This window comes from Mytilus galloprovincialis, chromosome 4, assembly GCF_965363235.1.
Source record: "Mytilus galloprovincialis chromosome 4, xbMytGall1.hap1.1, whole genome shotgun sequence".
NCBI lineage: Eukaryota > Metazoa > Mollusca > Bivalvia > Mytilida > Mytilidae > Mytilus > Mytilus galloprovincialis.
The window spans coordinates 90,754,910-90,772,560 of NC_134841.1; the positions used below are offsets into that span (position 1 = coordinate 90,754,910).

The following is a 17,651-nucleotide window of genomic DNA, read 5'->3' on the forward strand; positions in this document are numbered from 1 at the left end:
AAGGGGGGCTTGAAATCTTTTGACAGCTTCCGAAATGCTAATTTTTGACCTTTTTCAACTGGACCAAATCACTACTTTACATAATAATTCATGAATCAAATTTTTTTACAGTGTAATTTTATCCCCCTTCTTGCTACTTGAGGCATAAAACATAAATAAATAAATTTGGAAGGGGTATAAAAAAAATTGACAAGTAACACACTGTCCACAGTAGGGACTATATTCGTGGACAACGAAAATCAAGGGACGATAACTGTGTACTCGGACCACATGATTAATCAATGAGGGCCCTCATGGGGTTTTTGATTATGTGATTACTTGGCCGTTTTTTTAATGATTATTTGATTATTAAGCCAAATATTTCATGATTATTTGATTACCTAGGACTGTATTTTTAGTTTATGATTATTTGATTACTAAAGATAAGCAAATATTTAATGATTATGTGATTATATTGGCAAAAAAATGGTGATTATGTGATTACTAGGACCCCCCCATGAGGGGCCTCATCAATACATGAAGTTGCAAGAAGACACTTTGCTATGAGAAAACCACACATAAAGACAAATCGTACTACATTTAAACCAACTATGTAATTGATATATTTTTTTTTTAATCATTTACTGTTGATGATATTGATATCGTTCGATGATATTGTTCTAAATATGCCTATTGCTATTCTATGCATTATTACTATTTGTATACCAGTTGTATGGGCCATTGCCAATTATTGTAATTGTGTTTGTGCCAATAAAATATTTGTATTTGTATTTAAATGTTAAAATGTTAAAACGTATATAAACTGTTTTCATTGGGATTCTCGACAACGCAACATTGCAGTAAACTCCTTCCTAAATTTTGTTCCGCTCAATATGTATAACACAAAGCTAATAGCATTGTTTGAATACATAAGAATGTTGACAATGGCCCACATCATGTTGAAAAATGCGCTATCTCTTCCCTTTAATGTATCCCTCAAATGTTCATATTGTATCAAATATATACTTATTGGTATGTTGCAAACGAGAAACACTGAGTTCAAAGTAAACAGAGTAATACTCATTGATGCTAGTTTCGAAGACTGCGTGACACTAGATGGCGTTGTTACTGGTGAAATACGGCGCTGGATCGCACGCTTATGCTGAACCACTTTTATAATGATAAACAGATTTCCAGTAAATAAAATACAAAATGGAAAAAGAAAAAACACAATTAAATAAATCCAGGGCCATGTTGATGTGAAAAACTTCTTGTAGCTTTTTGACATGTAAGTACATTTGGTAATTGATTCCGTGCCGTTAATGATTTCTACATAGTCCCCGATTCCATAAACAATATGACTGTTTATTGCTAAAAGACAGCATGCTATAGCTACTAAACTTACAACGGCAGTGTGTCGTGAACATTTGTATTTACCAGACACTGGATACCAAACAGCACATAACCTCTCTATGGTGACGGCCACTTGAATCCATGCTGAAAAATCCAGCGAAAAATACAGAATCCAAGTGTGAATCTTACAAAATGTATTTCCAATGTGGCGGATATCAATGTCGAATGTCATAAACATCCATTGTCTCAATAATCCAGTATATAGTACCAGAAGATCGGAAACCGCTAAAGCAACGAAATATATGGTACAAACAGACCTTTTGAGGTTCTTTCTGCGTAATACTATAATTGAGAGAATATTTCCAGTAGTTCCGAATAGAAGGAGAAATGGTGGTATATATTTCCACAGTTTCATACCGATTACATATTCAGTGTATAGAGTTATATCGTGAAAAACAAACATAGAATAATCGAAAGATTCGGTCGTTGTCATTTCTGTTTTTCAAATGCCTTATTCTTGTTATTTTACTTTTTTTTATATCAGCTTAATGACGTACTTGATAGTACCGTGTGACTAATGAGACTATTGAAACGATGTAGTTTTGATGACCAAACGACTTTTACAATTGCAATTTATGGTAGAATTGTAATTAAAGGTGTGTTTGAACTTGATTGGACCTTATTATTATCGACAATACAGTAAAATGGCGCAACTATTTGCATTCAACTGTTTAATAACCAAAAAATCAACATAATAATTTACCTAAAATGGTGATGAAAGCTGTAATCATTATTCGATTTACTCTTCAATTCATTAACAATAAAAATTACTCGTTATAAATTGTCAAAACCCTTGTATTTAGAAATATTCATCATAAGTGGATGCAAGCAGTATAGATTATGAAAGTTTATTACAATTTCGACAGAAAGACAACTTAATATAAAAATAAGGACATGTGGTATGATAACCAATGAGGCAACTATCCACCAAAGCTCAAGTGAAGGGGTGCAATCAATGATAGGTAACCGTGCAGCCTTCAATGTTCAGCAAAAGACGAGACCGTATAGTCGGCTAAAAAGGGCCGACAGAAAAAATATGAAACATTTGAATAGAAAAAAATAACAGTAAAACAATTTACGATAGAATCATATTCAAAACAGTGTAGCTGTGGCCATTGATTGACAACCTTAAATTATCCCATTGACTGGGGCAGATTATGTGAACGTGTGTCTGTAACGACAACTGCTCACTACTTACTTATTATAGAATTTAAACTGTGGGGTCACCAAAGGTTCTTAACGCCTTTAATATTAAAATAGTTCGAAAAATTAATCAGGAATAACTTTATGTTTTGATTTATATTATTGATATAAATCAAAACATCGTGTTATTTCTGATTAGTTTTTCTAATTTCTTTATTTAGGTGTTGAGAACCTTTTGTGACCCCACAGTTTAGGTGCCTTTAACAAGTACATAGTGAGCAGCGGTTGTTACAGACAAACGTTCACATAATCTGCCCCAGTCAATGGGATAATTTAAGGTTGTCAATCAATGGCCACAGCCACACTGTTTTGAATATGATTCTAAACAAATATGACAGAAATAAACCAACGACAACTTCTAAACTACAGGTCTCCTGACTTAGGACAGGCACGTATACCTGTTTAAATTTTAAGTCAAAGTAAAAAAAAAAACCCATTCATTGGTTTAATTTATGTTCTTTTAAATTTTGCTGTTTACTTTGCTTAAAATTTCAAAATGTCATTTGAAAAATCTGTAAAAGAATATCTGGGACTATTGGTATACAACGTTTCTGTTTCTTTTAAACTCATATTGACTATGTTTAATCAATTTTTCCTCGATTGACTTTCGTGAATGTAGGAGCCTAAAGATATAAGACGATGGGGTATGAGTGCCAAATGAGTCCTTGTACAGGTATTGTAAAACCACTTACAATGTACTTTGTTATTCAATTTTTCACCGAAACTCAAAAGGGTTCCATGTGCATGGAAACTTTCCCATGTCACTCCTATTTTTAAGGGAAAGGGAAGTTGTCATGATCCAGTTAATTACCGACCTATTTCGCTTACAAGTATCATATCCAAAATTATGGAGAAAATTTTATTCAAGCATTTGTTTAATTACATGAAAGATCACAATTTATTATGTAAATTTCAATCTGGTTTTCAACCAGGTGATAGATAAGTAAATCAACTAGCAGAAATATATAATACTATTATTTCCAATCTTGATCAAGGAAAAGATATTGGCTTTATTTTTTGCGATATTTCCAAAGCTTTTGACAAAGTTTGGCATGATGGTTTACTATATAAATTGAAAGTTTTTGGTATCCATAGTAATTTAATTGATTGGATTGGAGATTACCTAGGTGACAGATGCCAGAAAGTTGTTTTGGATTGGTTTTATTCATCTCAAAAAGGTACCAGTGCTGGGGTACCCCAAGGCTCGGTACTGGGTCCATTTCTTCTTTTTTTTTTAACTTATATTAATGATATAGTGGAAAATATGAGTAATCATATTAGATTATTTGCAGATGACACCTCTTTATATGCCATTATTGATGATGACTATGATACTGTTTCTATGTCTTTGACTGATGATCTTGGGAGAATTAAAACATGGGCTGAAAACTGGGCTGTAACCTTTAATCCTTCCAAAACAGAAACCCTTTTATTTTCTAGAAAAGATATCAATCCTCCCCCTTTATACTTTGGCAGTGGAGGGGACCAAATAAAAGAAGTTAAAAGTCACTGTCACCTAGGTCTCAACTTTGAGAGTAAGGCTAATTGGAAATTACATATAAATGCAATTTATAAAAAAGAATGTTCTAGATTACATTTATTAAGACAAGTAAAATATAGTTTGGATCGAAATGTACTTATTACAATTTATACAGCATTTATTCGCCCTATTCTAGAATATGCAAACATTATATGGGATAATTGTACTTTACAAGAAGCTAACTTATTAGAAAGTGTTCAAATTGAAGCTGCTCGTATTATTACTGGTCTCCGACGTACAACTTCTCTTAAAAAATTATACACTGAAATAGGTATTGAAAAATTATCAGACAGAAGGAAGAACCATAAACTTACTACATTTTATAAAATAAAAAATGGATTTTCTCCAAGTTATATGATAGATTTATTAGAACCTTGTTTTCTCACACTGAATGATTACAATCTTAGGAGAGACTCTCAGAATTATACCATCCCAATGTGCAGAACAGTTTCATATTATAAAAGTTTCATACCTACTGTTGTTAAACTCTGGAATGAATTAGATACTAATGCTAAAAATGCTTTGTCGATTAACCAGTTCAAATCTGTACTTGATAAAATATATAAACCAGAGATTCCTCCTAAATATTTTTGTTCAGGTATAAGAAAATTTAATATTATTCATTGTCAATTACGAAACGATGCAAGTAATTTAAATTCTCACTTGTTTCATGATTTTTTGACAGAAGAACCTTCCTGTCCTAAATGTTTATATAAATTTGAAGACAACCAACATTATTTTTTTGATTGTCCATCATACACTATTAAACAGGATCACACTCCTTGATAAACTGTCTGCTTATGGAGTTGATATTGATTTAAACTTGATACTATTTGGTGATCAATCTATGAGTATTGAAGACAATGTGCAAATAGTTAAGGCTGTTCATGAATATATAAAAAATTCAGAGAGATTTGTATAATGAAATGTATTTTATAGTCCAAAACCAAATTAACTTTTACTTTGTATGTCTGTATTTTATATTATATTAAGCTCTTAGACCCGAACCAGCTGAAAAATAATTAGAATTGAAACAAAAGTTATAAGGAAACGACAGTACATTGAAATTAATATTATTAAAGCTAAAAAGCTAATAAATGGACTTTTATTTCTGTATATATTCAATTTGTATATCTTTAATTTCTTAAATCTATTTTTTTTTCTTTTATTATTAACATTCTAAATTCTTTTTATATTATTATAATTCTTTAATGTATCAATATGGTTACTACTCGCTGTCGTTTTTCTTCAGGTGCAATAATTTAGTAACTAGAGGCTCTAAAGAGCCTGTGTCGCTCACCTTGGTCTATGTGAATATTAAAGGAAGCAGATGGATTTATGACAAAATTGTGTTTTGGTGACGGTGATGTGTTTGTACATCTTACTTTACTGAACATTCTTGCTGCTTAAAACAATCTCTATCTATAATGAACTTGGCCCATTAGTTTCAGTGGAAAATGTTAGTAAAAATTTACAAATTTTATGAAAATTGTTAAAAATTGACTATAAAGAACAATAACTCCTAAGGGGGTCTATTGACCACTTCGGTCATGTTGACTTATTGGTAAATCTTACTTTGCTGAACATTATTGTTGTTTACAGTTTATCTCTATCAATAATAATATTCAAGATAATGACCAACACAGCAAAATTTCCTTAAAACTAACAATTCAGGGTTAGCAACCCAACAACGGATTGTCCGATTCATCTAAAAATTTCAGAGCAGATAAATGTTGACCTGATAAACAATTGTACCCCCATGTCAGATTTGCTCTAAATGCTTTGGGTTTTGAGTTATAAACCAAAAACTGCATTTTACCCCATGTTCTATTTTAGCCATGGCGGCCATCTTGGTTGGATGGCCAGGTCACCGGACACATTTTTCAAACTACTAACCCAAAAGATGATTGTGGCCAAATTTAGATTAATTTGGCCAAGTAGTTTCAGAGGAGAAGATTTTTGTAAAAGATTACTAAGATTTACGAAAAATGGATAAAAATCTACTATAAAGGGCAATAACTCCTAAAGGGGTCAACTGACCATTTCAGTCATATGACTTATTTGTAAATCTTACTTTGCTGAACATTATTGCTGTTTATAGTTTATTTCTATCTATAATAATATTCAAGATAATAACCGAAAAGAGCAAAATTTCCTTAAAATTACAAATTCAGGGCCAGCAACCCAACAACGGGTTGTCTGATTCATCTGAAAATTTCAGGGCAGATAGATGTTGACCTGATGAACAATTTTACTTCCTGTCAGATTTGCTCTAAATGCTTTGGTTTTTGAGTTATAAGCCAAAAACTGCATTTTACCCCTATGTTCTATTTTTAGCCATGGCGGCCATCTTGGTTGGTTGGCCGGGTCACCGGACACATTTTTAAACTAAATACCCCAATGATGATTATGGCAAAGTTTGGTTAAATTTGGCCCAGTAGTTTAAGAGGAGAAGATTATTCTAAAAGATTACTAAGATTTACGAAAAATGGTTAAAAATTTACTATAAAGGCCAATAACTCCTAAAGTGGTCAACTGACCATTTGGTCATGTTGACTTATTTGTAGATCTTACTTTGCTGAACATTATTGCTGTTTACAGTTTATCTCTATCTATAATAATATTCAAGATAATAACAAAACAGCAAAATTTCCTTAAAATTACCATTTCATGGGCAGCAACCCAACAACGAAATGTCCGATTCATCTGAAAATGTCAGGGCAGATAGATCTTGACCTGATGAACAATTTTACTGCCTGTCAGATTTGCTCTAAATGCTTTGGTTTTTGAGTTATAAGCCAAAAACTGCATTTTACCCCTATGCTCTATTTTTAGCCATGGCGGCCATCTTGGTTGGTTGGCCGGGTCACCGGACACATTTTTTAAACTAGATACCCCAATGATGATTATGGCAAAGTTTGGTTAAATTTGGCCCAGTAGTTTAAGAGGAGAAGATTTTTCTAAAAGATTACTAAGATTTACGAAAAATGGTTAAAAATTTACTATAAAGGCCAATAACTCCTAAAGTGGTCAACTGACCATTTTGGTCATGTTGATTTATTTGTAGATCTTACTTTGCTGAACATTATTGCTGTTTACAGTTTATCTCTATCTATAATAATATTCAAGATAATAACAAAAAACAGCAAAATTTCCTTAAAATTACCATTTCAGGGGCAGCAACCCAACAACAAAATGTCCGATTCATCTGAAAATTTCAGGGCAGATAGATCTTGACCTGATGAACAATTTTACTTCCTGTCAGATTTGCTCTAAATGCTTTGGTTTTTGAGTTATAAGCTAAAAACTGCATTTTACCCCTATGTTCTATTTTTAGTCATGGCGGCCATCTTGGTTGGTTGGGCAGGGCACCGGACACAATTTTTAAACTAGATACCCCAATGATGATTGTGGCCAAGTTTGGTTAAATTTGGCCTTGTAGTTTCAGAGGAGAAGATTTTTGTAAAAGTTAACGCAGGACGACGACGACGACGACGGACGACGACGGACGCCGGACGCCAAGTGATGAGAAAAGCTCACTTGGCCTTTCGGCCAGGTGAGCTAAAAATAAGTACATGATATCAAACATGTTGTTTTAAAAATGAGTTATTAAATTTATTATTTTAGATAGCTGACTGGAGACCATTTAATTTAATGTGAGACCTCTAAATCAATGTTGGAGTTTATAACCTAGAATACTAAAACTTTTTTTCATAATTTATTTTTTATTAATTTTCTGAGTTAACATTTGAAGAATTTTTAAAATAGTCATACTTTTGATCTGAGTTAACTATTTGAAACATCATTCCAGTCAGCTAAGAGGTATTTTTGAAAAATTAATTCTGTTTTGTCTTTATGTTTGTGTATGTGTTGCTTTGTTTGAATGTAATATATTGTACCTTGTTTTGTGGAGAGGGCTTACATAGGCTATGCCTGTTGCCCAATCCAATTCAATTTATTTGAATAAAATATTGTTTAAACTAAACTGTACAGACCGTCGACTTACCGTAGATGAGGCTACGGTAAGTGGTTAGCCTCATTTCACTTAAATAAATGATACAGCAATACTACTCCAAGTCTCAAACATCACTTATTATAAAAACCTTTTTAAATATCACCCAGAAGAAATAGGGATTGTTAACTAGTTTACCGTTGCCCGTATGTGCGTTCCGTGAAATCTCCGTCGCATTTTCCTTAAAAACTAAATATCAGAGTTTGCTAACATTTTGTATCAATCAACATGTGAACATGCTTTACCGTGTGATGCGTTTTCATATCCATCGAATAATAACTTGCTTTTACCAATATCTATATTATTATTAGTCAGTAAAAGCTTGAAGCATATCTTGTGCGTTAGGGAAAAATGCAGATTAATGAGGCAACACCGTGATATTTCATTCTTTTATATGAGGAACAACAAAAGTAAATTGTTAGAAAATAATGAGTTATTTTTGGATTGCTTAGATTGTTGTTTTCATGTGTATACAGTTAACTTTAAAACACTAACTAAGTTTATCCTTGGCACAGCTCATATTTGAACGATTTCAAAATCACTATTCAGCCTGCATGGAATCAATTGATCTTGTGGTTTTCTTGTCGTCGCAAAGTTCTGTTTCTTCTGATATCCTGCCATGTCGAATTTCAGTTGTAAGCGATACTACATAGTTGTCTTATATCAGAGCTACAGAAGCAGCAGTTCTCCATACTTTCTCCATAGAACTGCCCACATGCGCCACAAATTGTAGCATGCTTAACTAAATCAAGCATTGGTATTTCTAGAGGATCACATGGGTTACAAATGTGTCGTGGAACTGCAAAGTGGAAAACTGCAAACAATATTAAGATGTACATCTGTATAAGTTAAAAACAAAGGATGACCTTGATGAGTCTTATCACTTACTAATTTTAGAATGACAGAAGTTATTTTGTGAAATATATAGTCGATATAATGATGGTTAGTCCGATGACATATATCCGTTATAAGTACATTTAACTTAAATCACTTTCTTCACCCATCTCTTAACGAGTACTTTCATTTGTTGAATTGTTTTAACGGATATAAAGGTTCGGTTCTTATGCGTTTTATTATGCATCAAATATTCAAGACTTTCCCCATAAACGAGCTTCCGAAGGAAAAAACCAAAGCATTTGTATTTTTTTTTAATACCGTATCCATGTCAATCCTTTTTCTGCCTCTTTATTACGGTTGTTTTCATTGGAACAGAAGGCTATACATCCTCGTTCATTTGATATATCTAATAGTGGACTATTAGTCCCCGAAGGTTACATCATGAGTCCTTACTTGGTCGATCCATGTGATGGTAAACTATTAAAAGATCCGACACGATCACTCTTTCCTTTTCCTAATACATCGTGCGAGAATGCATGCATGCTAGCACGAGATCACTGGGGCGATTCAAAACGAAAAAATGTTGGGATTACGTGTTTTATATATAAGTTGGTAGTTTCGACTATATATATGTATATCAAAATAAGAAGACGAGGTATGATTGCCAATGAAACAACCATCCATCACAGACCAAATGATGCAATGATAGTTTACCCCACAGCCTTCAACAATGAACATACCATATAGTAATTTACAAAATGGGAAACAATTCAAACGAGAAAAACAACGGCCATGATTACTGCGGGGGGGATAACTTGGGACGATATTTACTAAGTTTTATAATAAGTAATGCACGAAGAACTCCACTATTAAAGGAGTGCAATTGGTGTACGTGACATGAATATACAATACGTGTCGATACACATTATTGTCGAAACGAACGTAGAGGTTGTCAACGAGAAAAATTACATTTAAACAAGCATATTTAGTTTTTCTGTATTAAAAGTTAAACAAAATGATATATTTGAAGCTCCCACAGGGTACCCCCCTCAGGTCGCAAGGTCGCTTTTAAATTCGTCGAGAGGTCGTTTTTAAGGGAAATGTACATGTCGCAGGTCGTTTTTCCCAATACAGAGAACGGAAGTCAGTCGGAGGTCATTTTTTTCAAATTTTACAGGTCGCAGGTCGTTTTTAGAAGGCACTCAGGTCGGAAGTCGCCTCTAAAAAGCCTAGAGGTCGCAGGTCGCTTTTGACCCTGCGGGAGCCTAATATTTAATCATTCAAGAATCTACAGTAAAAATTACTTGAGTGAATAAAAATCACTAACAAATCAGCAAGTAAGTAATCTTTATTCAAAGTCGAAAACACAAATAAACATGTACATACAATAACATGGAATATGGGTTCTTTTTTTTTTTTAGAACTATTATCACACGCTGATATATTATAAAAACATAACATAATTAATTACATATAATAAAAACATAGTTAGGCAATACATAGTAACACACCATGGGTAATACAAACTAAGGACATGCTTATAAAAACATGGAAGCATATTCACGGTAGGTATAGTTTCCGGCTAGGATCGAGGTTTTTCGAGTGATTCGGTCCACTTTTTTCAAGTGTAGTTCCGGCTTTTTCAAGTGATAACACATGCGATAAGTTCAATTAACTGCTATTTCGTAATTATAATAGTTGTTTACATTACTACCCATCTTACATTAAATACTTTACATGTTTCGATCAACAAAGAAGCACAATTTCCTTGTATTTAAACCAAAAATTCAGTGTTTATTATTGTCCGGGTTTTTTCGAGAGCAACTGTGAGAAATTGTCCGGATTTTTAGACAAATGGTCTTTTTTTTACAGAAAATTTGAATAAGGAAAAAGAATTCTAGACTTTAAAAAATGACTTTTCTAGTTTATACCTGTAATTTAAGGAATGAAAATATTATTTGTTCTCAATAAATCATAAAGACATAATACTACATTGATCAAAACTAACCTTTTTGAATTTAATGCAAGTTTTCTGTTCGGAAATCGTTCTACCACAACTTTCCAGTATTAAATAAGAAACTATTAGATCCTTTAAAAATGGTATTTAGAACAAAGTGCATGAATCATGTTCTTTTAAACTTCATTTCATGCTACTTTTGTTAGTTTAAACATATTTATTAATAGTTGATTAGGAAACAAGTTTTTGCAACTTATATTAAACCCTTTCCACTTTAGTACTTTTGTTGTCAAAGTAAATAAAAATTTCGTGGTGAACCATGGATGTTTTATACGGGACGTATTATGGTACCCTGTTGTCAATTCGTCAATCGTCAGCATGTCGGACAAAAACTCAAAAACGCTGTAACCAATTTACATGAAACTTCGGTGAATTGTCTATTGAGGTATTATCCCTTTCAAATTTTTAGAAATTATTGATTGTACGTTTCCGAGTTATGGGATTTTATTAAACATTATAGAGTTTCTTAAGAGCCTGTGTCACTCACCTTAGTCTATTTGCTGCAGTGCATGTCAAACAAAGGGCACTATTCAACATTAAAGACAAGAATAGAATTCACGGCAAAATTATGCGTTTTGGTGATGGTGACTTGTTTGTAGATCTTATTTACTGAACATTCTTGCTGTTCAAGTTATAGTTATCTCTATCTATAATATAGAGAAACTAAGTAGTTTCAGACGAGAAAATTTTTGTAAAAGTTAAGTTTTTGACATTGAGAAATTATTTATAGTTGTCATAATGAGTGAGAATAGATATCGCTTTTCATCAACTCGAGTTATTTAATTTCAATAAAATAATAAACGAGAAAATTGTAATTTAGTTTGTTTCCATTGACTTTTAAAATTTGTGTCACAATAGTAAACATTACAGTAAGCATTTATCGCCTTCTCTAACAAAGAGCTTCGATTCTTTTGTTCTATTTCAACTGGGTTTCCGCCTGTTACTATTTGAATTAAATAACGAGTCTCAGAGTGGATATCAAGCGATATCCCATTCTCACAAGTTATTAAACCTAGTTGTCTTAATACAGTCAACACACTCATTGCATTAAACTAAAAATTCCGAAAATCGTTGTTCTAGCATTTTGCACACGAAATGTACACGTCGTAACCTTTGAGGGTCATTAATGACCTTACGAATAGCCAGTGAAAATGTAATATTGTCTTCTGATGATGTATAAGGTGTCAGACCACTAATTTAAATTGGTTCATACCCTTTATTTCCCACTTTTTATAAATCTGGTAAGAAAAGGTAAAATTTCATGCGGGAATAGGAGTAAAACTTGTGCAAACAAAAGATTATACTGTACAAACATTTTTTAATCAGCTGTTAATTGACCAGTGTTTTTTTTTTTTTTTTTTTATTATTAGAACAGGTAATAAGTTATTTTTGTATTTGTATGAATTCTGTATTTTTTTAAACAAAATAAAGATGAAAGAAATTGAAACAAATATAAGTAAATTATTTTGTTATTTTTATAACAAATTCAACCGTAGATTCAAGCAAGCATAATATAACACAAATTATACAACAGCGCTAAATCAAATCACACTTTGTAGCACAAACATTACACAATCACTGTATACAAGTCTATTAAAGTAGACCTGTTTCATGTGCTTTTCTTCTGATGCATTGCGTGTAGTGGAAGGACCAGCCTTTTGCGTTGATGCCAGGAAATACAGAGTATGCTGCATTTCGGATGGCGACTTCATAGTCCAGGAGGATAGTGGTAGGGTGAAGTTGTAGTTGGTGTTGGTTTCAGCGATCTTTAAGTAAATTCAGGAACCTTGTATATACTAGTTCACTCTTGGCTGAAAGTAAACTGTGTACGAGTGGATACATTGCTCCGTCAACCATTGCGTGAAAAGTGTACAGTTGGAAGAATAGACTTGGACACGTGTAAAATGTACCATCACCATATATGATATCTGCAGCTGATAAGTGTGTTAGATTCTTTTGCGTACTGAAGATGAGCATACGCCCTACTGTGTTGTCGTCTGTTAGCAGGAATGGATCACCTTTGGTTGTACATGTCCGAATACCATCTATGTTGATTTGATCAACAGTTTTTGGTAAAACTGGAAGGTTCTTCTTGCCTTTGTTGTACATTGTGTTCTTGCAAGATGGAAAAGTTGGAATGTTCTCTACAAGTTCTTGTGTGTCGTCGGTTCTGAGTTTAACTAGATCTTCCTCGTAGATGGTTGGAATTGGTGTCAGCTCATTTGTGCAGCAAACTTTCGTTCTTTGGAGGACCCATGGTTTGGGTTTGCTGAGACTTTTGTTGGTATATGTTCAAAGTATTGATGGTGGCAGGATTTTAAATTTAAAAATAAATCTAACTTCAAACTATTCTCCATATTTTTTCTGTAATAATTTTTCTTTATTTGAAACCATTTTTTTTTTATGAAAAAAGAAACATATTACAAATAAACAAGGTATTATATACCTAAACAATGTATTTTTTTGCATTTGCGCCGATCTGCATTTCATTTGCGCCGATTTTTTCTTTCATTTGCGCCGATTATTTTTTTTTCATTTGCGCCGATTTTTTTACAGGTAAGTTACAGGTGAATAGATATAAGAAGATGTGGTATGAGAGAACTCTCCATCCAAGTCATGTAATTTTTATTTTATCATTTTAGACCTCTTCCATTAGCCATTTGTATAAATGTAATAATTGTCAATCATAACATAGATATAGGAAGATGTGGTGTGAGTGCCAATGTGACAACTCTCCATCCAAATAACAATGTATAAAAGTAAACCATTATAGGTCAATGTACGGCCTTCAACACGGAGCCTTGACTCACACCGAACAACAAGCTATAAAGGGCCCCAAAATTACAAGTGTAAAACCATTCAAACGGGAAAACTGTTGTCTCCTGCTCACTACGGGGAGATGGAAGAAGGCCTAGAAGATACACCTCCAGACTTTTTCCTTGACAGTACCCGTTTATCTTTAACCTCTGTCTTTCGGACATCTGCCACATGTTTATGCTCGATCAGTGTTTTGACACTAGAATCCGTGGTGACTATGGCTTAAATTTACACGATTTCTGGCACATTTGTAAGATATGTTTTTATGTTTCAGGACACTAACCTTCCGATGTGTATGGCCCTCGATGACTAAAGAATTGACTCCTCGGCTCGTTTCAGTGTGTAATATGTCCATATGTTACAACGAAGTTCCAGAACAATTAGAATCAAAAGTTATTTAAACATAAATGAACAACAATTTTAACCAGATTTTATCAATGGTATAGAACAGTATATGTACAGGTATTAACTTACCAGTAAATCTAATTAGGAGCAAATATAAAATCGGCGCAAATGAAATTAGAGGCTCTAAAAAGCCTGTGTCGCTCACCTTGGTCTATGTGAATATTAAACAAAGGACACAGATGGATTTATGACAAAATAATTGTGTTTTGGTGATGCTGATGTGTTTGTAGATCTTACTTTACTAAACATTCTTGCTGCTTACAATTATCTCTATCTATAGTGAACTTGGCCCAGTAGTTTCAGTGAAAAATGTTAGTGAAAATTTACTAATTTTATGAAAATTGTTAAAAATTGACTATGAAGGGCAATTACTCCTTAGGGAGTCAATTAATTGATCATTGTGGTCATGTTGACTTATTTTTAGGTCTTACTTTGCTGTACATGATTCCTGTTTACAGTTTATCTCTATCTATAATAATATTCAAGAAAATAACAAATAACGGCAAAATTTCCTTAAAATTACCAATTCAGGGGCAGCAACCTAACAACCAATTATTCAATTCATCTGAAAATTCCAGGGCAGATAGATCTAGACCTGATCAATAAGTTGACCTCCTGTCAGATTTGCTCTAAATGCTTTGGTTTTTGAGTTAAAAGCCAAAAACTGCATTTTACCCCTATGTTCTAGTTTTAGCCATGGCGGCCATCTAGGTTGGTTGGCAGGGTCACGCCACACATTTTTAAACTAAATACCCTAATGATGATTGCGGCCAAGTTTGATTTAAATTGGCCCATTAGTTTCAGAGGAGAAGATTTTTGTAAAAGATTACAAAGATTTACGAAAAATGGTTAAAATTGACTATAAAGGGCAATAACCCCTATAGGGGTCAACTGACAGTTTTGGTCATGTTGACTTATTTGTAAATCTTACTTTGCTGAACATTATTGCTGTTTACAGTTTATCTTTATCTATAATAATATTCAAGATAATAAGCAAAAACTGCAAAATTTCCTTAAAATTACTAATTCAGGGGCATCAACCCAACAACAGATTGTCTGATTTGTCTGAAAATTTCAGGGCAGATAGATCTTGACCTAATAGATTATTATACCCTATGTCAGATTTGCTCTTAATGCTTTGGTTTTAGAGTTATAAGCCAAAATCTACATTTTACCCCTATGTTCTATTTTTAGCCATGGCGTCCATCTTGGTTGGTTGGCAGGGTCACGCTACACATTTTTTAAACTAGACACCTCAATGATGATTGTGGCCAAGTTTGAATTAATTTGGCCCAGTAGTTTCAGAGGAGAAGATTTTTGTAAAAGTTAACGACGACGGACGACGACGGACGACGGACGCCGGACGACGGACGCAAAGTGATGGGAAAATCTCACTTAAAATGAAATCGGCGCAAATGAAAGAATGAAAATTTTCAAAATCGGCGCAAATGTCATACGCCCTACCAAATATGTTTTGCTTTGAAAAAAATACAGGTAAATCTTAGGTGAAATTATAATTAACCTTGATTGTTATAAAAACAAACTATTTATCAAAACATCGATTGTTATTTGCAAGTGGGAATAGAAGGATTAGTATTTTTAAAAGTGTTGTATCAAATTTTGCAATTTTCACAGTTTTTTAAATATCTTACCCTAAGTTTAACTTTCTAGAAACCAGGTATATCCTGATATGTACATGTATCATCTTTCTACATGCCAATTCCCTTAAAGCCTTCTTAGAAAAAAATATGACATTCGAAAAGAGGTACTCCAAAAATAACCCCTGTTTTTCTCGAAATCTGTGCACACCGGGACAGGATGTCACTGGAATACACAAGGACATGTATCAAATATACGTCCTTTGAGATATCTTGCTGAAATTGTCACTCTGACATTACATCTAACAATAATTCTGACATACCTTTTGTCAATTCGGGAGGAAGCCAAAACATATATTTAATAAGATAACGAAATAAAATTTAAAAAGGAAACAAAACCTATACATTTTTCACCGAATATACTAGATAGGGTCACACATTTTACTGTAAAGTGTCTTTATAAATGACCGTTCTGAATTGATTCCGTATATCATTCAAAGATTAGTTTAAAAAAACAACTATTTTAATAAAGAAATTGAATGTCCAATATTTCGATATTTACATTTCTATAACCTGGCAGTGTAAATATTATATTACATTTGTATATAAACATATTATGTCCAAGCTAAGGCTCTTCCTTACATCTCTCCTTGTTAATAGCCGTTGAATAACATAATTAAAAAAATGTTATTTACGATTGTATAACTTTATTAATTTGAAAAATTATCTTGTCTATATACGGAACTGTTCTTGATATAGATCAATGTACTTTAAATAAAAGAGGCATACTAATGAATCTTTCGTATATCCTTGATTGTTACAAGAACACTGCATTTGTCTTTGAATTTTCTTTTATTCCTCATCAAATTTATATATTTTTTTATCAACGAGATCATATATGGATTTGATAACTATAGCTATCAGCACTGCTAGGTTATTTTGTTATTAAAAGTATATAACTACCAATCTCCCTCGAAAGAAGGTTGTTCAAAATGGTCTTCACACACCAACTTAAGCTTGCTATAGATGAAACTTAAAAAAAGTTTTAATTTTGCTATTAGTTTAAGGCTGCACAACCATGTCTTTCTTGTTTTGTGGGATCGGGAAAACTATGTGCACTTTTGTCACAACCTTGTTTGACATAACAACCCTACACTTGACAAGACATTTTTACACTGTATGACGTCTACGGCAATACCCGATTGATTGATGATAACGCACGGTCGGTAAATCCCCGAATCTGTTTGTTCTTTTGGGTTTATACATATCACCAGAAGTCACGTGACTTTTTATATCGGACATGCCGACAAGATGGCGATTTCCAAGAACTGATTATTAATTTCAAAAATCGATTTTGATCTCTTTACATACAGAATAAAACTTTTTTATTGATGAACATGTGGTTTTTAATGCTTCAAGAACAAAGTATCAATTTTTCATTTTTTTGCGGAGTTCCCCTTTAATTAGTATATCGCGGAGCGCAATAATCCTCAATTTTTAATTCTGACTCATTGACGAGTAAATTTTGGCTCAAAATGGTCTAAATATATTTCTCTTTCACCAGAAGTTTGATTTTTGAAAATTTGTTGGTTAGTTTAAGAAAACAAGGACATCGAAAGCACTATTTTGTGTCAGAGTAGGGCTACTTTTATTGGTGGTGTGACCCCAGCAGATCAAATTAACGCAGATTTTCGTATTTTCATATCACACTTTTCTTCAAATAGCATTTTAAACTATAGGTAATTTGTATAATCACTCGAAAAAATTGGACACACTCGAAAAAGCCCGGACTGCTCTCGAAAAAAACGAACATAAATAAATGAATTTAGT

General features: G+C 32.9%; 1 protein-coding gene across 1 annotated transcript; it reads right to left on the reverse strand.

Moving 5' to 3' along the window:
* Positions 1 to 777: 777 nt before the first annotated feature.
* Positions 778 to 1,821, reverse strand: LOC143070836 (G-protein coupled receptor daf-37-like). Its single transcript, XM_076244958.1, has one exon. It carries the CDS (start codon positions 1,793 to 1,795, stop codon positions 809 to 811), a length of 987 nt encoding a protein of 328 aa, XP_076101073.1. The 5' UTR covers positions 1,796 to 1,821; the 3' UTR covers positions 778 to 808.
* Between the last annotated feature and the right edge of the window lie 15,830 nt (positions 1,822 to 17,651).